The sequence below is a fragment of the Laccaria bicolor genome, genomic scaffold (assembly GCF_000143565.1).
Source record: "Laccaria bicolor S238N-H82 LACBIscaffold_1 genomic scaffold, whole genome shotgun sequence".
NCBI lineage: Eukaryota > Fungi > Basidiomycota > Agaricomycetes > Agaricales > Hydnangiaceae > Laccaria > Laccaria bicolor.
This window is the reverse complement of record NW_001889872.1, coordinates 556733-578778: the sequence shown is the minus strand read 5'-3', so window position 1 is coordinate 578778 and position 22046 is coordinate 556733. Positions and strand designations below refer to the sequence as shown.

Here is a 22046-nt window from a genome sequence, read left to right as displayed (position 1 = left end):
AGGGTCAAGGGCGAGGAGCACTTGGGAGTGGCAAGAAGATACAGGGTGTTCGCCAACGACCAGCGCTCGATAAGAAACGATATCATGGCCAATTCCTGATTCGCGAAATCCAAAGGTTTCCAGCACACCGTCGGTAGCCCTCGTTTGAGTTTTGGGGAAAAGAAAATGGAGAGGGAAACCAAGGGCGATACAGCGCATGTTCCGACCTCATCAGAAAGGCGAAATTACCGAGGCATGCTGCACAACTTGTCATACCGCGTGGAGCTGGCCATGCTTCATGTATGTATGAGCTCTCGACGGATATCGTCAACTCGAAAGCTGGTCTAGAGCATAATCTCTTTATTTCCTGATTACGCACTTCCGGGGAAATTGCGAAGTCGAAGAGTGTATTATCTGATCCAGCCTGACAACTTTGTTCTGGCGGAACCGACAGTGAATCAGCCCATCCGAGTGCATAATCGAAACCTTAGTAAGGCTCAATTAGTGTGAGGGTGAGATGGCGGAACTGAAGAAAGGACATCGAGTGTTTTCGGGTCAGCTTATCGCAGTATTTGCTGTTGTTGAATCCAGCTATACTTTACACACTACTATGAGCGTCGCCCAACCTCTCCTGGACACCATCGAACCCGACGAGCCCTTGGAGTCCTCTGTCAACACGAAAGGCCCCGCAACCGCGCCAGTTGTCCTAACACCAACACATGCCACCCAGAATGACCCAGAATCAGGTCAGTCCCCGTCAACCGTATAAACTCACTGACCCACCAACGCGTCCCAGGCATTGTGGGGATATTTCGACAGGTACATCCTCATTTAACCGACATTCCACAACTTCATCGCGTTTATACCAGTCGGCCCATCCCACGGCTCTCTTCTTCTTATACCTGTTCCGCATAGCAGCTATAGCCGTTTATATTCTATGTGGATGGTTTACAGACAACTATGTTCTTTCGGTACGCATCCACCGTCAAGCCCGCTTAACAATTAAGTTTATTGTTGGTAGACCGTCGCTGTGGTAGTCCTCTTAGCTATGGACTTTTGGAATTGCCGAGTGAGCATGCACACACATGAGCACCTTTCCCGCCGTTCCTCAGTTTCCCACAACAGAACGTTTCAGGACGAACACTGGTTGGACTTCGCTTCTGGAATCAAGTGTGTCCACCTCGTGATTGCCCCCATTCATTTTTCCGATTGTTTTCTCTAGGTCGATGAAGATGGCGAGAGTTATTGGGTATTTGAAAGTCGAGACGTGAGTTTCCCCAGTTGTGTGTATCATAGCGTATTGACTCGACGTTTTTCAGCCATCGCGGCCAGCCAATCCCATTGATTCCAAGTACGTCCTTTTCGGCTCTTTACTTTCAGTCATTCAACTCTTTCGTCCATAGGATGTTTTGGGTATGGATGACACTTCTTCAGCGCCTGCTCTCGTCCGACGTATCTTGACTTTAGATAGCACTTTACGTGTTTCCTCTCCTTTGGTCGGTGCTACTCATCGTCTCTCTTCTGAAACTGGGGTTTGCGTGAGTGGATGTCCATCTACCCTTTAATTCACCATTGATCGGCGTCACCAGATTTATCCCCATCGTCGTCCTTGCGCTTGTGTTCAATATTACCAACGTTATTGGTTTCACCTATGCGTAAGCCCATCTTTTTTTATTTCTGTATTCAACAGGTGAATGTACCCTCTGCAGTGACCGAGACGCCAAGCAAAAATGGGCTACGAGCGTTGCTGGATCTGCATGGGGAATGGGACTGGGTGGAATTGGTGGGCAAATTCTGACTGGTGCAGTCAAGAAAGGAGTAGGAAGAGTATTCGGTTAGAGGGTATCGTTTTGATGATCCATAGCATTCAATACATAGGCGGAATACAAACGCGAAGCAAGTACAACAGAAGATGAAAGGATGCCAGTCCAAAAAGTTCGAAAGCAGAGATGAAATATATAACCTGTGCATGATAAAATGAGAAAGTGATGCGTAGGTGACAGGTCCATGAAAGATGCATTGGTAAGACCGAAACAAAACCTCAAGGCATCAAAGTTTTCAAACTGGGCATATAAGCATAACGGGAATCCTATGGAAGGCCGACATAGCCACGTGCATCGACTTTTGAAAATCCAACGGTCGTTGCAGGTGATGCGCCCAAGCCAATGAAAGACCGCGTCCGACCGTGTGAGCGAAAGGTTGACACCCGAGGGGTCGCCAGACTGGGAAATGGCACGGGGCTGCTCACGTTGGAAGTCAAAGTCATGGTGGAGGGTGTTCGCGTTGTCAGTGTAGGTGAAGGAGGAAAGACGAAGAGGGTTTGAGAGGGTGTAGGTGCAACAGATGGCTCGATGACGGCAGATGCTCTTCGTAAAACACTATTGCGAAGATGCAAGGGGGGTGGGGCCAACTTGCGTGATTCAGCACGTTGGCGAACGGCAGGTTTTAAGGGAGGTGGGGGTTGCTCAGGTCCGACAACGAGGGTGATGGGTGATGATGGGACAGGAGGAAGGACACCGATTGGGGGCGGCCGGCGTTTCAAACGTCGAGGAGGCAGATCGAACGATGTTTGCACGGCAGTAGCTGGTGGAGGAAGATGAAACGAATTTCTCCAAACAGGAGCGGAAGGAGGCTGTGCGCAGGCCGCGACAGGCAGAACGTCGATGGTTTGCTCGATTTCGTCGTCCGGAGAGTTGAATACGGACGAATCCTCTAGTCCAGAGCTTCGCCGCGAACGAGCCTCTTCATCGTCGAATCCACCACCGATGCCCAAAAGTTCCCGTTCCTCCTCTTCCTCTACAAGGTCTTCGCTGATGATGCTGCCGTTTGTTTTGCTGCTGGCGATGGATCCTGTGCGTTTCCTAGAGCCATAGCGACTTCTCCATACGGCACCCATACCGACGCCAGAGCCAGTTGACGTTATCGAAGAGGTAGAAGCTTTGCGGGCGATAATACGATCCTCCATTGCCTTGTCGAGTGCACGAGCTTCTTGCATGACAAGCGTACCGTGCTCTTCACCCTCTGGAGATGGCTCATCCAACATGCGGCGACGGCGACCCCACTCCTCTTCCTCCTCGTCGGCGGCGGAAGACGGTTCCGAGTTTTGGGGCGAAACACCCTTCAACTTTTTCTCGTACGCCGAAAGTTGATATATGAGGCTGTGAAATGGTTATTATAAAGAAGGGGAAAGAGCACAACGAAATGCACATACTGCATGTTGGGACCCACACATGGGCTTTTTTCCTTTACAAAAGCGTATGCTTCTTGCATACCCTTCAAAGCCCAGACCTCGGGAGGAACCGAGGGGGAGTTTTCAGCGGCTGCGCGCATGACCAGGGCAATTACCATGGTAGCCGACCGCGAGACCCCACATTGACAGCTTTTGAAGGGGTAAGATTGTGCGAAAAAAAAGAAAGAGGGGTGACTGACTGGATGAGGATGGCCTCGGAGCGTTGGAGAGCAGCGTCTGTAAATTGCATGGCTTCTTGAAAGCCATGCTCGACAAGGTCCTGCTGGCCATGGGACCATTGTAGCTTCAAGTAATGCATGGCGGGTCTGCCTGATGCAATATGTGGGGGATAGTATGTAGGATCTTGATCATGCGAATTTCTAAAGTTGGGCGTGGAAGATACGGTACGGAGAGATTTGGTTGCAGCATCAAAAGGGGAAGCCACTTCCTTTGCTACGTTGAGAACAGATTTGATTCCCCTTTCGATGAGACCGTTCCAATCACGAGCATTTTCTTCAGAGCCAAGCCAAATTCCAGGGATGATCTGAATGGGGCCGTCTGCATAAGGGATACTGGGAGAAGAAGCCAGGTCTTCATCTTTGCGGTGTAAAAGGGAGGATGTAATGGGAGGAAGGGAAACAACGGATGGACGACGAGGTCGGGCCAGAGGATTGTTGTTCGAAAGAGGAAGTGTGGGAGGATCATTGTTTGTTGGGAGAGTGATGGAGAGTTTTTTCATGTTGCGAGAAGACTTTGTTGAGGGCAAGTGTGCAGAAAGTGGAAACCGGTCTTTAGTTGATATAAAGGGATGCTGAACGAGAGGCATCGTGGATGTCATATCAGGCAACTGCGGTTACTTGCGTTGGCAGCGTGGCAGTCAGCGAGGCAAATGAAACTAGAGTCACAGAGATTGCCAACACGTCCAGCGTGGAGAATTAAAGAAAATGAAAGAGAAATCAAGGCTTTCATCAGAACATCGCGAGAGAGACGACACCCGACTTTGTTTGTTTTTGTTTTATCCCCAACCACAACCCAGAGTAAGACCATATTTAAAAAATGCCTAATAAACCCCAGGTTGTGTTCTTACTCTCCTTCCTCGTCGTTTTCTCCTCCCTCTTTCTTCTCTCTCATTTTATAAAAACCAAGCTCAACGAAGCTGGTTTTCATATATCTCATCTTATTCTTATAGGTCTTCCACCCGTCACACAACCAATGTCAGGTCGCGTAGAGGTCGAGAATATTCCGGGTCAGGTCGCCAACTTGCTCAAAAACGTCACCGCTGGTGATTTGCTCAACGTTGCTTCCTCTCCTGCCTTCCTTGTCGCTGCTGCTGCAATTGTCATTGCCGCCGCGTTCTACTCCAAGGTCTTCAACTCTACTCGCCCAAAGCCTCTTGATCCAAGCATCTGGAAAGAATTTCCTCTTCAAAAAAAAAACCAGGTGTCCCCAAACACTGCCATGTTCGTTTCGTATATCTCCGTGGCTTCCCTTTCTGACCTCTTAATTTTTTAGCTATACATTCAAGTTGCCTCACGCTGAAGACGTCCTCGGTCTTCCTATTGGCCAGCACATTTCCGTCTCTGCAGATATCAACGGCAAAAATATCGTTCGTAGCTACACTCCCATCAGCCGACAAAACGCACGCGGTCGTTTCGAACTCATTATCAAGGTATTCATTTGCAATATCATTCACTCTTCATAATCTTATTGTTATTATTAAAGACCTACGAAAAGGGCAACATTTCACGTCATGTTGCATCCCTCAAGATTGGTGACACACTTCGCGTCAAAGGTCCCAAAGGCAATTTCAAGTACACCCCCGGTCTTACTGCTCACCTTGGCATGATTGCTGGTGGTACTGGCTTAGCTCCCATGATCCAGATCGTCCGTGCTATTCTTCAAAACCCTCCCGACCGCACCAACATCACCCTCATCTACGCCAACGTCAACGAGGAGGATATCCTGCTGAGAGCTGAACTCGATGCCCTAGCCATGGGCTACGAATCTAGATTCAATCTCTTCTACGTCCTCAACAACCCCCCATCAGGGTGGACAGGCGGCGTTGGTTTCGTCACAAAGGAACACATCAAAGATCTCCTTCCCAACCCCAACGAGTCCAACAGCAAGATTCTGATCTGCGGTTCGTGTTCTATTTCCCCAAAAGTTGAACTAAAATCTCATCTCATTTCCAGGTCCACCCCCAATGGTAACTGCAATGAAGTGTGTACAACCTTTTCCTCGATCGTGCCCTGTCTAACATTGTTAATAGGAAAAACCTGGAAGAGATCAAATACCCCGTGCCCAATACCATCAGCAAACTTGACGACAAGGTACTTTTTGACCCTGGGGACACACCAACTCGAAACTGACACGATCCCTAGGTCTTTGTGTTCTAGATAGAGTGTTGACTTATACATTAAACCTTACCTACGATGAAGCACATTTCTGACATGTTATACAATGCTTGAGGATTAGAACACTATAGACCGTCAATAATCATTCGATTGTGCTTTCATCTCCTCCAGCATCTCCAACCGCAACTCATTCAAGCTAAACCATGTTGATATGTTTCACGTCAAAGATGAAAGGCAACGGACCACTCACCATTTTTCAATCTCATGTGCCGCGCTCATGCTGACCTCAAATTCCTCTTCCGTAAGCTCCGCGGCTGAATTCCTCGCCAATTGGATGGCAGAGTCGTAATAATGCAACAGCGTCATCCCATCAACGTCCTTTTTCAGCAAGGGCAGGAGAAACCGGAAATGATGTAGCATTCGCGCGTGTGGTTTCAGCTTTGGATGCAGGGGTATAACCAGGTGCGCTAAGACATCTAAGTAGCGGAAATGAATAAAAAAAGGGAGGGGAACGTATGTTTTGAACTTGCCAATGTGTGATATTGTATCAAGGAGAGCACGTCGGAACTTCATTCCGCTATACTTGGTTCCTGATCAGAAACCACGTTAATAGCATACCGAAAAAACGGTGTAAAGCAATATATACCTGGCCGGCCCCATCCCTCGTGAACGACGTCCGTGGGTAGTGACTCATACGAAACCAAACACGCTCGGATGTACTCTTGCGCGATGTATCTGTGAACGGACTATGCCCACGGTGTTAATCCGACATTGACGGAAGAGGACCAGAGTGCTTTCTTACCTTGGGAAGGTCATCACGGGAAATGGTGCGGTAAGCCTTTGAGATTCGCTGAAGCTTCAAGCGAACCGCGACCCGTCGCTTGATGCAGAATGATAAGGACGCTACGAGCTTGGGGAATGTGCACACATTCGGTCAAAGTTGTCAAACCGCTAGTCCCCCCACGACGTACCACGATGATGTATGACGCCCCAATGTAGAGCGCGTTGGCGTTATCGACCCATGACCTGCTGGGTGATGTTCGAATAGCTTGTGAGATGAGGGCAGCGCAAGAGAGGCCTATCGCCACTATCAAGATGAGCACAAAGAGGGCATAGGTGAGTTCAGAGGCAGTCCTCAACAATCTCGTTGAGATCATGAGAGTTGGAACGTCATGAACTGATGCCAAACTTGAAAAGGCCAAGGAAGGCAAACTGGGCAAACAAGACGGTACATAATTTCGAAAAAAAAAAACAGCTTGTGGTAAATGGTATACTAGGAAGCATTCTTTTCCAAAGTGGGGCACAGCGTAAAAATAAATAAAAAGAGGTATGCCTGATACCATCAACGATACATACTTATGATTCACGCTATGTTCTGCCTCAAGCTTGAACATTTTGACTAGACGCGGTGATAAATATGGCGGGCATGGAACTAAAGTAGTTCAAAACTTACGCAAACTGGCCGATGACGTTTCCTTGAGTCTGATACTCACAGACAAAGTATTTAGCTTTCTGTAGATCACGGCTTTAGATTAGCCGAGGAAAGCGTTTCGACGGTCGAAAACTCACCCCGAAACTAGCGTCGAAAATGCCATCGCACAGTTTAACGGCACAACCAACCTGGGAAGTGCCTTTCCAAACAACCTGAGTAAAGTGCGACGGAACAGGGTTATTGGAGTTGTACTCCGCTAATCATGAGGGCGTTAATTTGTCCCTTGGATAAAGACAACAACTTACAAACTTCGTCCGTCCAGGACTTGACGGCAGCTGCTATATTATATGCTGATCCAGTTCCAGCGGCCAGATTTTCTGTTTTGAACGCCAAATAAGCTGAGTTTCACAAGGTAAAATAAAAAACAAGCCTCCGAAAGGGCCAAGGGAACCGCCGGAGTGTTCGAACTTACAGCCATTGGCCCACTTCTGAGCCTTGCTTGCCAAGTTGTCACTCCAGGAAAGAGCGGCAGCTCCGTGTTGGGCTCGGACAGCGTTGTGTGCCGATAGATAAGCCTGGATATCACCGTCAGAGGTTCCACCTCCACTCGAGGCCGGGGAGTTATTTGCTGGCGCAGTTGTGACCGGCCTTTGAGGTTGCTGTGATGACGTCGTTGGGGATGGCCGGGCCGTGGTAACGGATTGCACGGTAACAGTAGACGGGGATGCTGAAGGAGTGGATACAATGTCGGTACTCGTGGTGGAACGAGAATGCGATGACAAGGATGCTAAAAACCTCTGAGTAGAAGTTGCGGAAGCCGACGTGGATGTAGATGCGGAAGAGCTGGTGCTGGATGGGGCGGCCGTCTGCGTCTGCGAAGTAACTGTGACAACGGTAGGTTGGACACTTTGGACTGGGACAGTGGACGACACAGAAGAAGGGGTGCTACTGATGAAGGAAACTTAAGAATGCAATACAAAGCTAGACTATAGATGATCATACCTGATATCTGCAACTGTACCGCAGGCCTTGGAAATTACCGCGTCCAAGGCATCGTCCGTGTTCTCCGTCTTTTGCATAACGGAACCCCAAGGGTCGGTGCCCATCATCATGCCAGACCAACCCCAATTTGATTTGCAAAGTTGGACACAGTTAGCAAGTTGGTAGTTTTTCTTAGTGCAAGCTGGTCCGGCGAGCCCGCGTTGAAAGGAAGAGATAGCCAGTGGAATCCAAAGAGCCCAACCCAAACGGGGCATTCTGATAAAAGGAATGTGGTTAAAAAAGAACGTGAAGTGAATGGAAAAGAAAAGTCGGGCTAGCAACGGCTTGGCAACGGCTAGAGAAGCCTCGGAGAAGTTGCCTGCACAGCCACCGTCGGTGTCCGTCGAGATGGCTCATCCACCTTACTACGTTCTCATATCTCATTCCACACTCTCCGGTACAAGCCAGGCGATTTCTTTCCGTCATCCCACAATTCAGTATCACTACAGTGACGACTCACCGCTTTCACTTCTCCCTCAACATCCACAAGAGCACGTCCTCGTTTTGAACCATGACCCTCAGCCGTCTGCTGCGCCGCCAACCGTCCAAAGTATCTCGAAAACATTGATTGTGACACGTCTAAAGGTCGAAGAGGCTCCTGGAGCAGCAGCAGCGGTGGGCGACCATGACGGAAAGAATGACAAGATGTTTATTGTCGAAACATGCACTGATGACAGGTCAGGGATGTGCACGTTGTAATTCAATTTTTAACCAATGCCCCTAGCACTCCTCATGAAGAGCGCAAGCAACCTCAGGCTATCCTTGCACACTTCAAATACCGGTAGATGTTTTGTTTTGCGCGATATCCGGAGGCCTAAATTCAGAACAGGAACAGCATCATCCGTCGCGCATTGTCATATCCCGACACAGAGTCAACCGCTCATCAACCCCCGTCGTCAAATATAACATAAGCGTGTATCACAAGAGCCTTTCAAACTATCGGAGTCCTATCGCTTTCCTTTCTTACTTGATCGGCCTTTATTACTACCCGCTGGCTTGTTTGATGTCGGAGGAGCGGGTTGTGTAGATTGAACTTCCTCATCCCCAGCCATTAAAGCAGTCAACCTAGCAGTCCAAGGGCAATGTATTAGTTTCTCTGAGGAGATGACACATAACACAGTACGCACCCAGATTTCAAATCCCCAGATGCCATTGCATTCTGCACCCCGGCGAATTTAGCTTGTTGCTCCTTGAACTCTTTCAGTGACTCTGGGTCAAGGTTTTTCTATAGTCCAGTTGTAAATCACGAGCATGACAATCTATTCGCTGGCTTACAACAAGGTAGGGCATTGCCAACATCATTCCGCCGCCAAACACCATCATCAGCATCATTGGGTTGGAAAGCATTGCGATCAGATTGAACGATTCAGGAGGGACGAAGTAGAGCAATTTCTGCCTGGGGACGAGTACTATTGGATAAGGTAATAGCACAGTAGATGGGGGGTTGAATGGCGTTCCGGGAACATGTGGCCTTGCTTCTGGAGTCGAATTGAAGACGTCTATGCGAACCTAGAGTAGATGAGCAAAGTTCGATGAGAAGGAGACGTGCTTTACCTGATCAAAGGTGTAGTCATGAGAAATTATCGACAAAAGATAGGTTCCTGGGGGAACGCTGGGTCTAACAAAAGAGTGAGTCGTGTTTCGGAGTGAAGAAGCATACACAGTACATCACAAAATCTCCGGTATGAGCGACGCTTCCGGACATCCTTCCGTCGTCGAGAACAGCTTTAGAATGACCGAGGCTCTTGATGTCTACTTGTATTGAGGATGTATGCTCATGCAAAAGGGCGACGGTGACAACTTGCCTGGACAAGCATCATTCCAAGCTACCTTGCCGTGTATGTCGAGCGCATGAACGATGGCAAGACTGAATGTAGATGAGCTTTAGTTTACTTGAATATGAGGTAACTTGCCATGAAAGAAAAAGTAGGGCTCGAAGCATGGTGATTCTGGACAACAAACACAGGTCAACCATCATATTTTTTCAACTACATACAACTACGAAGCAATCGTCAATATGCGTCAAAAGCGTGCAAAGGCATATCGCAAGCTTATGCATCTGTATTCCCTTTCTTTTGGATTTAGAAAGCCCTACCAAGTTCTCTGTGAGCGAAGCAGTCATTTTCACAGGTCACCCACTCACAACCCAACCAGTCGACTCCGAGATGTGCAAGTCTGCAGTAGCACACAAAATAGACCTCATCAAGCAGCTACCTTTGGTCCTGCAAGGCGAAGTCAAACCGAGTGCGTGCTCCTTGTTTCTCGCCACTACTCTGCAGAAACTAACCTTGTCCACGGCAAAGCCGTTTTTCAGTGATAACACAATGCTCTATACATGAATTATATATGCAGGGCAAGGATCAACAACCAGCGGTAGACCTGGCCAAGCTCTTCGAGAGGAGAAAATGCAATCATCGGGAGGCCATTCCCGGGGACGATTGTCTTCAGAGCGTGGTTGGTTCGTCTTGGAACCACCCTCTGCGTCATGCCCACAGCTGACGTTTTTTCAGGGGAGACGAACAAACATCGATATGTAATTGCAACTCAATCCCAACCCCTCCGCGTCAAGCTTCGCGGCATACCCGGAACACCTATCGTCCACATAAATCGTTCAGTGATCGTCCTTGAACCCCCGAGTGACGCTACAGTGAAAGCAAAAGAAGAGGTTTGTTTAGAGCAAAACAGTCTTCGCAGTTCATTGACGATTTGTACAGGTAGAAGAACGAGCGCTTCATGCACCAGGACTTGAATTAGTGCAATCCTCCGCGTCCGCGTCGGTGGAACAGCCCCGTAGAATTAGGAAAGGTCCCAAAGGTCCAAATCCCCTCAGTGTAAAGAAGAAGACGGCGAATGTGCTACCACCCTCAAAGAAACTCTCAGAATCCACAAAAACCAAACCAAACCCAAACTCATACACAAATGACGTCGAAGCAGGAACGAAACGCAAACGCTCTCCCAATGATGAATCCGTTGACGACGCACCGGACGGTAATGCAGAAGGAGGGGAATCTATAAGAAAACGCAGGCGGAAGAGAAAATCCAGGGCTGAAGTAACGACTGGTGCAGGATGATATATGATAGTGAATTGGATTTCAATGGGCGTACAAATTGACATGTATGATACAACTACCGGACTCAACAGAATCAGTTTCCTCCACGAAGACGCAACACTAAATAAATAAAAAATCAGAAGATTTTAACTTATAGACCGATCTGAACGTACCCAGGTGAAGGGTGCTTTCCTTCTGAATGTTGTAGTCAGAAAGAGTCCGGCCATCCTCCAACTGTTTGCCAGCGAAGATGAGGCGTTGCTGATCGGGAGGGATCCCTTCTTTGTCCTGAATCTTGGCCTTAACGTTGTCGATGGTATCTGAAGACTCCACCTCCAACGTAATAGTCTTGCCAGTAAGCGTCTTCACAAAGATTTGCATCCCACCTCGCAGGCGCAAAACCAAATGAAGAGTGGACTCCTTTTGGATGTTGTAATCCGACAAAGTACGACCATCTTCAAGCTGCTTGCCCGCAAAGATGAGACGCTGCTGATCAGGAGGGATTCCTTCCTTGTCTTGGATCTTCGCTTTGACGTTATCGATGGTATCCGACGACTCGACCTCTAACGTGATGGTCTTCCCTGTCAAAGTCTTAACGAAGATCTGCATGCCACCGCGGAGGCGGAGGACGAGATGTAAAGTAGACTCCTTCTGAATGTTATAGTCAGAGAGCGTGCGACCATCCTCGAGTTGTTTGCCGGCAAAAATGAGGCGTTGCTGATCAGGAGGAATTCTATGGCACTGTGTCAATATATGTCCTCTTCAGCAAAACGATGGGAAAGACTTCTCACCCTTCCTTATCCTGAATCTTGGCCTTGACATTATCGATCGTGTCAGATGATTCGACCTCCAATGTAATGGTCTTGCCCGTCAACGTCTTCACGAAGATCTGCATGCCGCCGCGCAAGCGGAGAACAAGATGAAGGGTCGACTCTTTCTGAATATTGTAGTCGGACAAGGTACGGCCATCCTCAAGTTGTTTGCCGGCGAAGATAAGCCGCTGCTGGTCAGGAGGGATACTAACGAGGGTGAATCCACGAGTAAGGGACGGCTCTGAAACTGCTCACCCTTCCTTGTCTTGGATCTTTGCCTTGACGTTGTCGATAGTGTCGGACGATTCGACCTCAAGAGTAATGGTCTTTCCGGTGAGGGTCTTTACGAAGATTTGCATGATAGTGAACTTGACTGTTGAGGGTTGGTTGTGGGGGGTAAGACACAGAGCAGCAGAAGCAGCAGTCCTTTATAAGCATGGCGGAGTGTAAATTTCTGCACAGCCCCGCAGTTACAAATGACACGATCATTACGTCGCCAGATTTACGATGTACATAAATACATCTGCACCAACTAATCGTCACACCAGAGTCGGATTGTAAGATCCTTTTCCATGGACGCAGAAGCGATGATGTTCCTCGTTGGATGCGTCTGGTATAAATGTCAGTAAAAGAAATGCGGAGAACTCGGAACCTACATCCACAGCTAGCACAGCATCTATGACAATTTGTTCGTAAGAACGACGAAATATTAGTCACTTCGGAACGGTTACCTCGGTGACCTTCCAGAACTTGTAGGATTTGTCTCGTCTGGAGATCCCAGATGTATATCTTGGCGTCTTCGCTGCCACTGACGATGTATTTCCCTTTTGTTGTGACAAAACACGTTGGGATACAATACGTTCGATTTATATGTCCAGTGTACGTTTTCACACAACGAGATGTCTGATAGTTCCACAAGCGGATCGTGGAGTCTTGTGTGGAAGCGAGAACAAATTTGGAGTTTGGAGAGAATTGGACATGAGAACTAGGATTTGTTGAGAAACAGCAGCATTATAAGCAACACCCCTTACCAAATAGGATTGTCGTCGTCCACGAGAGTCTTCAAACATTGTCCAGAATCAGCATCCCAAATGCGACTGGCCTTAATATTAACGACGCCATTGGTCAACCATAAAATAATGAACACGGACATTAAACCATCCATTGCACAGGATACGACAAGGGTCCCGTCACTGTTGAAGCTTACAGCAGTGACGGGGTCTGAATGGGCGGGCAGTACTTTGAGCGGTTTGCCTGATGGCGCGAAAGAGCATCAGAGGATCCACCAAATCAAGTTGAAGGTCAAACTAACCTCTGGCAATGTCCCAAACCCGCACGGTTTCATCAAACCCGCCGGATACAAGCAAGTTTGAGTTAGGGTTGTAGTTCACACAAAAGACGAAGTTGGTGTGACCAATCAGTGTCTTTACGGTGGCCCGCTAGAAGTCATGAGCGAGGGATACTGACCAGAGGCAATAATATACCTACCGACTCAATGCTCCAAATCATGATAGTTTTATCATCCGATGCAGAAGCCAAATATTCACCATCGCTCGCCCAAGCAATGTCTGAGATGCCTTCTGTATGTCCTTCGAATGTATGAACAAGTTCGCCTGAATACGCGTCCCACAGTTTGACCAATTTATCAGCGGCTTCCCTCGAGACAGAATGAACACGACGGTCTACACGCAATCGGAGAAGCTAACTTACCACAAGATGCGAGCAGTGAGCCATCTGGACTGAATTTGACAGAAGCAATAGACAAAGAATGACCGCTGAGGATATATCTGGCCCTGTATGAAGGCCCAGAACGGTGCCCCGTTAACTGTTCTTGTGGTTCAGGAAGGAGTTCCGAGACGGTTGGCACTCCTTCCACCCCAGTTAAGACGACATTTGAGCTCGATAACACGTCTTGCTTGCGATCGAGTTCAACGTCCATTGCAGGTGGAAGCCAGACGAAGCCGTGGGCGCAAAACCTGAAGAAGCACGTGGTGCAGAAAAGTTGGACCTCAACTCGACCTCAACCACTATGGCGTCTTCATGGATAACTCCCCCTACTCGCACAGAACTTATTGAAGACCTCGTTTCTGGTGTCGACCGTTACAACCCATCAAACGTCAGCATTCTGGAGGATTATCTCTACCACCAAATAAGAAGCGAAGAGTACGATTGTCTCGCTAACCTTGCCATTTTGAAGCTGTACGTACGTTCTTCCCATTGTTCAACTCTTCCCATTAAATTCTGTGGGTTCTTCTCAGGTATCAGTTCAATCCTGATCTGTACAATCCAGATGTTGTCATTAACATTCTCCTCAAAGCCCTGACGGCCTCTCCTTTGCCCGACTTCAATCTTTGCATCGCCCTCTTAGATGAAAGACCTATCAACACCTCGCTTGATGAACCCGACCCACTCCCTCAACTGCTCCCCGTCTTAAATGGGCTGCACGATCTCCTCTACCGTTGCAGATTCCCTGCCTTTTGGAAAACTTACCGATCGGATGAGCTGGAATCCCTCCGTGATAACTATACAGTGGAGGTCGTTGGGTTTGAAAATGCTGTTCGTGCGGTCGCCGTTCGCGCTGTCAAAGCGGCTTTTACGCGAATAAGCGCAGAACGATTAGGTTCTTACTTGGACCTCAATGGTATGATCCCAGTTCTTTGAATAATTTGGGATTCTACATGTCGGATGCAGGTCCTAATCTCGAAGCGTACCTCCATGACTTGGGATGGTCCATTGAGCGCTCCAACTCCGTCGTTGTTATACCACCAAATCCAGACAACCAGATTGAAGCAACGGTTGTTCAAGAAAGCATCAAGCTTCCTCGTGAGTTGGTCATTCGTGCATCTAGAGGAGAAAGCTGATGTTTCGCTTTGCTTCAGAACTAGCAAAAATCATCTCGCACTCGGCATTAAAAGCTTAAGTGGCTAGGAAACTGTGTCCCTCACTTTGGTAGGATAGCGCGGAAAGCTGCCAAAATGTTTGAGGAATATATTTGTGCAAATTTCGTGTAATGTGGTTTTATGCGTTCATACTTCCACCCAAATTGCCATAAATCACGTTTGCCCCAATCAACTTCTCGTGTTGCTCAACTGAACTGCTGATCAAGGTTTCGTGGTCCTTGTATCATACTATGTGACGTGCGTAGGTTTTTTCCCCCTGAATTGGGACATCAATGTCACCCATCCAAATACAATGAGTGCAATCAACGTTGGCCTTGAAAATCTAAATTTGAAATGCTACATCGTGTTCTAGGAGTCTCAAACTTCAGCTCAGCACCAACCTCACGAAGCGTTAACTGCTCTTCGGTTGGCCCACATCATGTACGGTTCTCTTGTAACGTCATAACCAGCAGCTGATTTTGTTCGAGCGCTGCGTCGCGCATCGGGTAACTTTGCATTTGTGTTGAGGTCCTAGATGAAAAAGTAGTCAGCCCCCTGGCCGTCATTTGGCGCGATGTCTACCAACCGCGATGCGCTTCCGCATTCCTGCAGTAATATGGGGCCACCACCTAGTAAGCGCGGTTTTAACGGCAAGCTCGCGGTGGCCTTTGGGGTTTAACCACGCTACGAGTTCGTCGAGCTGATAGATAAGCTAAGTGGGTGGCAGTCTGTGTTCAAGCCGGAAGGTACGTGCCTCTTCCAACTCCGAGTATACTGCCCAATCGTTGGGGCCTAGCATCCCATCTTCACCCTCCTCCTCCTTTCTACGTTCTTCAAGGTCCTCGTCGTTCCTCTTTTGCAAGAGTTCCAGATCGAATTCGCTTGGTCCTTGAATGAAGAGTCGACCAGTTCCATACTGTGTAACCCCTCCACTGCCAACCAGTGATGCCGAACCCATGCCGTCAAACCACCAGATTCGATTGTAGAACCGATCTCTCCCGAAAGGCTTTACCCGAACCGCACCTAAGAGCTTCCTGAATTCACGTTCAATGCTCTCCAACCGTCGTTCCAACTTGTTTACTTCTTCGTCGAGGCGGCGATGCTCCGCAAGGGCTTGTTTCACAGATGCCTGTTTCGCTCTTGCGGCTTCCCGCTCTTTTGAATGTGCAAGGGCGTGCGTTTTCTTCTGACGTGATGCTCTCCTTCCGGAGGGTGTCTCAGATTCTCCTTCCGAGATATCAGACAGATCACTAGAGTCGCGCATTTCCACATCCTCGTTGATGGCATTGCCCAAGGCAGCTGTTTCCCCTTTTGTCTCCCCTGCCAGCGCATTCATTTCTTCCACGCTAGAACAATGGTCAGCGAGAGGGAGAAGTAAAAGTCATGATTGACGCGTACTGTTGTTTCTTAAGACGATTGACCTCAATTTTCTCTTTCCGCAGAGATGTGAGCTGTTCTTCGCAAAGTTCCATATGTGCGTGAATAGCCTTGCTTGAAATGGCTAAATTACACATGAAGGCGAGAATTGCAATTCGGTCGGCAGGGGGTAGATGATAGTAGCGTTCACTTGGGTGGGAAATGACTGAGAGAGGAGTTGAGGTAGGCGTAGAAGTTCTTGAACTAGAGGATGAAGGCGCGTCGGGAGCAACTTCAGGCGCAAAAAGTAGCTGAGTAAGTACTTCACGGAGGCGGGGGAAGTTTGAGACAGTAGCATGCTATACACCGCAATGTCAGTAAGAGCTATCTTTACCAATGATCAGTAAGAAAACGTACATCTTTCAAACATCCAACAAGAGCATCTTCCCATCCATCACGGCCTTCGTTGTGCCTTAATGGTACTCTTTCCCAATTGTTCCCAACATCTGCCATGGCCCCTGTTAGTTGGTCGATCGTGATACCAAATATTTTCTCATCCTCTAACCCCTGCTCTATTCTCGTTTCTTTGGTTTGAAGTAGGGAGAGAAGGGCATTGTGTCGTTGAAAAGTTATGGTACGAAGATTGTAGATAAGTGTTGAATGAACCTCTGCAAGCAGAGAGCAGGGAGTCTCAGGAAGGGAGTGTCGTAAAGCATGCTCGAGTTCATCGAGTGAGAAAACTGAGAGGTGAAGAGGTTGACTAGAGGGTAAATGAAGGTATTAGAGTAACGTTCGAATGATGTAAATCATTGATGGACTGACCCGTAAACAATTAGAAAATTCCAACTCATGAGAAATGACTCAGAGGTGCCGGGTGTGTCGTTAAATGGCACGTTTGCGCGGTTTCCAACGGGCCTCTTCAACTTCATTCCTGCCTTTTTGTCCTTGTCTGCCATGCGAATGTCTAGATCTTCTGTCGGATAACGGATGGGTTTCTTCTTCTTCTTTTCAGCCGCTAATTGCTCAGCTTCTTCTTTAGCAGCGCGTTGCTTCTCAGCTTTCTCGTGAGCTTCCCGCTCTCGCTTTTCAACTGCGACAGCCAACGTTTTTGCTAACATGGATTCAGCCTAATCAAGGGCGTTTGGTAGTGACGACTCACCACGTTCTTCCTGAGCTGCAGTCATCTTCTTCTGCTTTTTCGTTGGTGGTCCCTCCTTTTCTTCCCAAACTTTTTTCCTCTTATCGATTTCACCCTTCTTGATGTTTTCAACACCTTTTCTGGTCTCTTCTGGCATGATAGAGTCGACGCCGTAACGTTTAGCTATTGTAGGCTTAACTGTCCAAGGTGAAGCAACAGCAGCTTCCCGATCTACGCAGTCCCTGATGAATCGACGAAGAATTGATTTGGAGAATGAAAGGCGATCACGACTGGAGGCAAGTATTCAGTACGGGTTTTTGCAAAGATCAACTTAGAGATGGTACAAACCTCATCATACCACATTGAACCTCAAGTAAGCTGCCAATCATTTTTCCGTCCTTCTCACTACCCTTCGCGGAGCTTTTACCCTTCTCATGACTCTTGTCCTTTTCTAATTCAAGAACGTGAACCCAGTAGTAATAACGTTCTGGATCATCACGGGAAATAGCGTCCTGCGAAGGGATTCTTAAATCACCCCCAATTACATGGGGTGGATCGTCGTCGAGAGAAAGGGAAGAGGAACCAGAGGGGTCCTTGTGTGCATCCCTGGCCTTGAGGTCATAGCAGTATTTAGGAGGGTAGACTTTCTCGACACGAGCATAGTACCTGTTGATTGACGGTAAATGAAAAAGGGTCTTCAAAAGCACCACGATAACTGACTTTGTTCCTGTAAGGTCAACAAGAATTTCTACACATTCGGGAAAAGTTAGCAATGTGCGGTGAGACGAAGTGCATCGAAGCGTGCGCACTCTCGTTCTTGAAGTATCGGTCTTTGAAGCGTTCATAAACGGCCTCCACTAAGTGGTCTAAACGGCCCATGACCTCTGGAGTAGACGCCACGGATGAATGAGTGGGTTGCAACGCGACAGAGATTTGAAAACGTACGCCATTGAACAGCTCTTAGGACAGCTGGCTTGAGAGGTTCGGAAAATCGAGAGTGTAGTGTCCGCGCTTCCTGGCGCTCACTCTCGATGGCCTGGAAATAATCAAGCCCGCTTTTACCAGTGACCTCGCATTGGAACTGTTTCAGTCGATAGAATGACATTCGAGCCGCATAAGCTCTGTGGGGCAAATACAAAACTGGTCTGTCGGGTGGACAACAGGATGGGCGGTGTCGAGACTTACTCGAATGTCTCGAAGATTTCCCCGGTCTGTTCAAGATAGAAGACTTGTCTGGCGGGGTCGGCTTTGCCCGCTTGCAAGAGCGATTCTGAGGGTTCTGTGAGAACGACGCGCTTGCGGCGGCAGGTAGGCATAGCTTGAGAAAAAGGGACGAAAAAGGATGACGAGTGAGATTTTCTGTAGTGGTAGAAACTACAAAGAGACGTTCAGAGCAGACAGATGGGTTGGAGAGGTAGAATGAGGAGGAGGTGGTAAGGTGGAAGGGAGGGGGAAGAGTGGTGGTCGTGGTGGGAGGAAAGAGATGAGTGGGTGATGGGGAAGCGGCAAGCAAAGGGACAGGTGGCTGGTCGGAGGGCGAGTACCTGTGCTGAACAATAATTTGACATCAAGTCTCATCAAGCCTCCCCGCTGTCTCCTCTCACTCCATCTCCTCTGCTACACCACCCACTGCCACCTGCAAACCCCGCTGCTCACTGCGCCCTGTCATCCTGCATCACTCCTCTACTCCTCTACTTTCTTCATGGTCGCGGGGTACCCGATCCTCACGCCCAAACCTTCCTTTTTCGTCCATCCCTCCTTTTGCTGTCATAAATTTCGTTTCACATTTCTTTCCTCCTGGTTGAATATTTTATAATAATAGAAACAATTTCTGTTTCTACACATGTCATTTCTCAGAAAAGTTGTCTTCATCTTTCACATTAAATTTAATGACTGGATCTCAAAGAAACCTGCAATCCTTCAACCACGTGGCATTCCACGTGATCGTGACGCGTAAAATTTACATTCCATCGCTGAGATTGTTAACTACATGAGTGTCATAAAAGTGCTGAGGCCTGAATGTCCGTGATTAGAGCGAGTATCAGCTATAAACTTTAGTGGAAGGCCATGTGAACATCAAATTATGCAAGAGTTATCATACCCATGCCCTCCGTAACGTTTCACTCAATGGTGATATCTTCTTTTCTCGATGCTTCTGACGTGCCGATGAGTCGTAGTTTACCGCGTAGAGTGGAACGCAGGGCCGTTGTATTCTCCGTGACCTGGCTTTCCTCGTCATTCCTCTTCCGCTTGTCGCTCTCCTCCACTGTTTTCTTCTACAATGTCCTTTGATCAACTTCAAAAAATGACTTGTACCTTGGGTAACTCACTCACTGAATTTTTCTTGTTTAACGAGAAGAACCGCCTAACGCTACCTACACCCTCTGAAACTGCCTTATTATTTGAAGCTGACCGACTCTTCTTGTGCTTTGAGTTCACAGCATCCATGATCACAATGGCCTTCGCATTGGGGACGACCGGATTGATACCGTGCATGTCGGATGGGAGTCCTGACGGAGAGTACGGGGTACGTGGAGTGTTCGGTTGAAACTGGCTCATGGGACTACCGCCTTCTACATTGACTAGTACCCAGCCCTGTCCGCTGGCACCTCCAACCGAGTTCTGCGATTCCTTCTTCGGCGTCTTCTCACGGTGAACAACTGGAGGCATTGAATTGTTGGTGGCAGTCATCCCCACCAGCGCAGCCTCACTCTGGCGCAAAGTGGCATCTGGTAGTATAACTTCTGGGGATTCAACACGCGACCCCGTCTCATGGATACGAGTGTCGTCAGCTGTCTTGGACACGGTGGCAAACTTTCGGGTTGCGTCCTCTTCAAGCTTCTCATCGATAGGCGTTGGCTGCCATCCTCCAGGCAATATCGGTCCATTGAAATGCTGTCGGTCCTGCGTCTGTTTGCTTCTCAATGCGGTATCTTGATTTAACGACGCATTGGCAGGTCCAGGCCATTTGATTGGAGTTTCACAGCTCTTCTCGCTATTACCAGAAAATGCAGAGTCTCTGAAGGCTCCAGGACTCAGAAGCGGCTGAGCTGGTAACGATCTTGATAGTTCATAAGATTCACTATCATCCTGAATGGGTGATTTGCGATGTGGCGAGGAAGGCAGTGAACCGGGAACGGCAAGCGGCAGCGTTTTCACTTGGTCAAACGTAGGTTGTAGATGGGGACGGCTCCGTTGCGAGGGGGTTTCGTTTCTTGGTTTGGAAAATGTGGATTCTGTCCCAAGTGGCAGCATGCGGTTCCCGACATCATATGGAGAGGGGGAGTACAGAACGGCTGGTGGATTACCGATGGCCCCAACACCCGTCATATTTTCTATTCCACTGGATATCGTACTGGGGAGGTTAGCACGATGAACAGGCGGGCTTGGTTCATGATCCTGAATCTCAGTGTCATGCACTGCTGAAATGGGAATCTGGGCTCGCGGAGCAGGTTTACGGAGCAGGTGGGCTTGAGGTGTAGGTTGTTCCGTTCGATTAGAGGGCAGAGAAGCGGGCTCGGTAGCGTGCTTTCGGTGCTGTATTTGTGGTCTGCGACTTCCGGTCGTTATCTCGACTCCCAGGCCTCTGCTTTCGACCAAGGAGTCATCTAGAGCGGCATGATCCAGCATCTCAGGAAGTGCTGGGTCTTCTGGTGGTGCTGGACCTGTGAAAATCCACAAATCTTTCACTCTTGAACGACTTGTGAGTGATATCGAAGCAAGAAGTGAAAAGGAGTGCATGTCAAGTGACGTTAGTAGCGAGAGTATGTGGCGAAGGGAATCTTCCGCAAAGGTATCCTGTTGAAACCCTGGTCGGTGTGAGTAGCGAATCTGATTGTGAAAGTGATACCCACATTTGTATCCTTTCAATTTGAACTCGAATGAGTTATCACCTACACTTTTCTCCGAAACGACGCCTCGAGGCCAAGACCCCCGAACAGCCTGCAAAATTGCAGGTGTAAGATGAAGGGGTGGGGAAATGACCCGCAACAACGTTGCAGAAGTAAAAGATAATGCAAATGGCACTCTCTTATCTTTAGAGCGCTCATAAATGTGGCTTGTAGACACATCAGGAAATGGAGAGGATGGAGTTGGCGGAGACCGAGCTAAAGCCAGCGGTGAAGACATTGGCTTTGAAAATGCCATTGCAAGCCGATCATCGTGCTCCCTTCCATAATCAATGGTCGACAAGTAGCTGTAGCCACACTTATATATGACGGCCAAGATATCAAGCAGAAGTTTCTCAGTAGTGATTGCCTTAGGATACGCCCAAGGCTTTCCGTCCAAAGAAAATTCGAAGAATTTGTTTTCAGTATCCTCACGGGAAGCAAGGATTATGCCACGCTCCTCGAAGAGGTGACGAAAAGCATGTATAGCGGCAGGTGCAAAAGAATACAGACGAATTGAATTTGAGCTCGATAGGGCCAGAAGTGCAAAGTAATTCGGGTTGGTGGGTTGGTCTCTGATAAACTCCTTCCTAGGAACAAATCCCGATTCTGGGAGAGAGGGCGAGGACATAGACAGCATACCGGACGTGCTAGATAAGATGATTAAGAAGCATGAGGATATTCTAAATGGCCGTTCAGCAATTAACAAATGAGGTTGAGTGACTTGCAAACCTTTATGTAGAGTAGGTAGAAGTACAAGTACAACGAACGGAGAAGTGGAGTAGAGTGGTGTGGAAAAAAGCTACTTGTGAATGAACAGAATTGGGAAAGAGAGCATGTCAGAAACCTGCTGACGTCTGAGCCCCACATGGCTTATGCAAGGCGCGGC

The 22046-nt window shown here is 48.3% G+C and overlaps 9 protein-coding genes across 9 annotated transcripts; 3 read left to right on the top strand and 6 right to left on the bottom strand.

Moving 5' to 3' along the window:
* Window positions 1-496: 496 nt before the first annotated feature.
* On the top strand, window positions 497-1818 carry LACBIDRAFT_300834 (uncharacterized protein; the record flags this gene model as incomplete). The annotated part of the gene is made up of 11 exons (XM_001873847.1): window positions 497-725; window positions 776-798; window positions 849-950; window positions 1001-1048; window positions 1105-1149; window positions 1202-1246; window positions 1299-1330; window positions 1383-1392; window positions 1447-1517; window positions 1569-1634; window positions 1689-1818. The coding sequence occupies 11 exons, from the start codon at window positions 497-499 to the stop codon at window positions 1816-1818; spliced, it is 801 nt and encodes a 266-aa protein (XP_001873882.1).
* On the bottom strand, window positions 1812-4208 carry LACBIDRAFT_291560 (uncharacterized protein). The gene is made up of 3 exons (XM_001873236.1): window positions 3409-4208; window positions 3191-3358; window positions 1812-3137 (listed from the first exon to the last, which is right to left on the bottom strand). The coding sequence occupies exons 1-3, from the start codon at window positions 4044-4046 to the stop codon at window positions 2069-2071; spliced, it is 1875 nt and encodes a 624-aa protein (XP_001873271.1). The 5' UTR covers window positions 4047-4208; the 3' UTR covers window positions 1812-2068.
* Window positions 4209-4420: 212 nt separating this feature from the next.
* On the top strand, window positions 4421-5604 carry MCR1.1 (NADH-cytochrome b5 reductase; the record flags this gene model as incomplete). Its single annotated transcript, XM_001873846.1, has 6 exons — window positions 4421-4668; window positions 4721-4877; window positions 4931-5348; window positions 5401-5428; window positions 5478-5538; window positions 5590-5604. The coding sequence occupies 6 exons, from the start codon at window positions 4421-4423 to the stop codon at window positions 5602-5604; spliced, it is 927 nt and encodes a 308-aa protein (XP_001873881.1).
* Window positions 5605-7011: 1407 nt separating this feature from the next.
* Window positions 7012-7956, bottom strand: LACBIDRAFT_228207 (uncharacterized protein; the record flags this gene model as incomplete). The annotated part of the gene is made up of 5 exons (XM_001873235.1): window positions 7012-7070; window positions 7128-7250; window positions 7300-7392; window positions 7446-7642; window positions 7790-7956. Coding segments are annotated over 5 exons (639 nt in total), but the record flags the coding sequence as incomplete, so codon positions are not given.
* Window positions 7957-8290: 334 nt separating this feature from the next.
* On the top strand, window positions 8291-8734 carry LACBIDRAFT_300830 (uncharacterized protein; the record flags this gene model as incomplete). Its single annotated transcript, XM_001873845.1, has 1 exon — window positions 8291-8734. One exon carries the CDS (start codon window positions 8291-8293, stop codon window positions 8732-8734), a length of 444 nt encoding a protein of 147 aa, XP_001873880.1.
* A 248-nt stretch (window positions 8735-8982) lies between these two features.
* LACBIDRAFT_300829 (uncharacterized protein) lies at window positions 8983-9977 on the bottom strand (the record flags this gene model as incomplete). Its single annotated transcript, XM_001873234.1, has 7 exons — window positions 8983-9100; window positions 9163-9260; window positions 9311-9544; window positions 9590-9653; window positions 9703-9787; window positions 9841-9902; window positions 9949-9977. The coding sequence occupies 7 exons, from the start codon at window positions 9975-9977 to the stop codon at window positions 8983-8985; spliced, it is 690 nt and encodes a 229-aa protein (XP_001873269.1).
* Window positions 9978-11105: 1128 nt separating this feature from the next.
* Window positions 11106-12291, bottom strand: LACBIDRAFT_186716 (ubiquitin). Its single transcript, XM_001873233.1, has 4 exons — window positions 12153-12291; window positions 11877-12104; window positions 11259-11818; window positions 11106-11205 (listed from the first exon to the last, which is right to left on the bottom strand). The coding sequence occupies exons 1-4, from the start codon at window positions 12254-12256 to the stop codon at window positions 11180-11182; spliced, it is 918 nt and encodes a 305-aa protein (XP_001873268.1). The 5' UTR covers window positions 12257-12291; the 3' UTR covers window positions 11106-11179.
* Window positions 12292-15178: 2887 nt separating this feature from the next.
* On the bottom strand, window positions 15179-18586 carry NFE16201 (chromatin remodeling complex protein; the record flags this gene model as incomplete). The annotated part of the gene is made up of 12 exons (XM_001873232.1): window positions 15179-15307; window positions 15363-15476; window positions 15531-16122; window positions 16175-16491; window positions 16550-16892; window positions 16955-17243; window positions 17292-17560; window positions 17619-17936; window positions 17991-18018; window positions 18080-18154; window positions 18216-18391; window positions 18456-18586. The coding sequence occupies 12 exons, from the start codon at window positions 18584-18586 to the stop codon at window positions 15179-15181; spliced, it is 2781 nt and encodes a 926-aa protein (XP_001873267.1).
* An 804-nt stretch (window positions 18587-19390) lies between these two features.
* On the bottom strand, window positions 19391-22027 carry LACBIDRAFT_300823 (uncharacterized protein; the record flags this gene model as incomplete). The annotated part of the gene is made up of 4 exons (XM_001873231.1): window positions 19391-19546; window positions 19605-21840; window positions 21886-21959; window positions 22013-22027. 4 exons carry the CDS (start codon window positions 22025-22027, stop codon window positions 19391-19393), a joined length of 2481 nt encoding a protein of 826 aa, XP_001873266.1.
* Between the last annotated feature and the right edge of the window lie 19 nt (window positions 22028-22046).

Coding starts and splice junctions, on each gene's coding strand:
- LACBIDRAFT_291560 (XM_001873236.1), bottom strand. CDS start 4,046: ATGACATCCACGATGCCTCTCGTTCAGCATCCCTTTATATCAACTAAA. Junction 3,359..3,408: donor TCCGAGGCCATCCTCATCCA/GTCAGTCACCCC, acceptor CCCCTTCAAAAG/CTGTCAATGTGGGGTCTCGC. Junction 3,138..3,190: donor TGTGTGGGTCCCAACATGCA/GTATGTGCATTT, acceptor ACCATTTCACAG/CCTCATATATCAACTTTCGG.
- LACBIDRAFT_186716 (XM_001873233.1), bottom strand. CDS start 12,256: ATGCAAATCTTCGTAAAGACCCTCACCGGAAAGACCATTACTCTTGAG. Junction 11,819..11,876: donor AAGATTCAGGATAAGGAAGG/GTGAGAAGTCTT, acceptor ACAGTGCCATAG/AATTCCTCCTGATCAGCAAC. Junction 11,206..11,258: donor GGAAAGCACCCTTCACCTGG/GTACGTTCAGAT, acceptor TTATTTATTTAG/TGTTGCGTCTTCGTGGAGGA.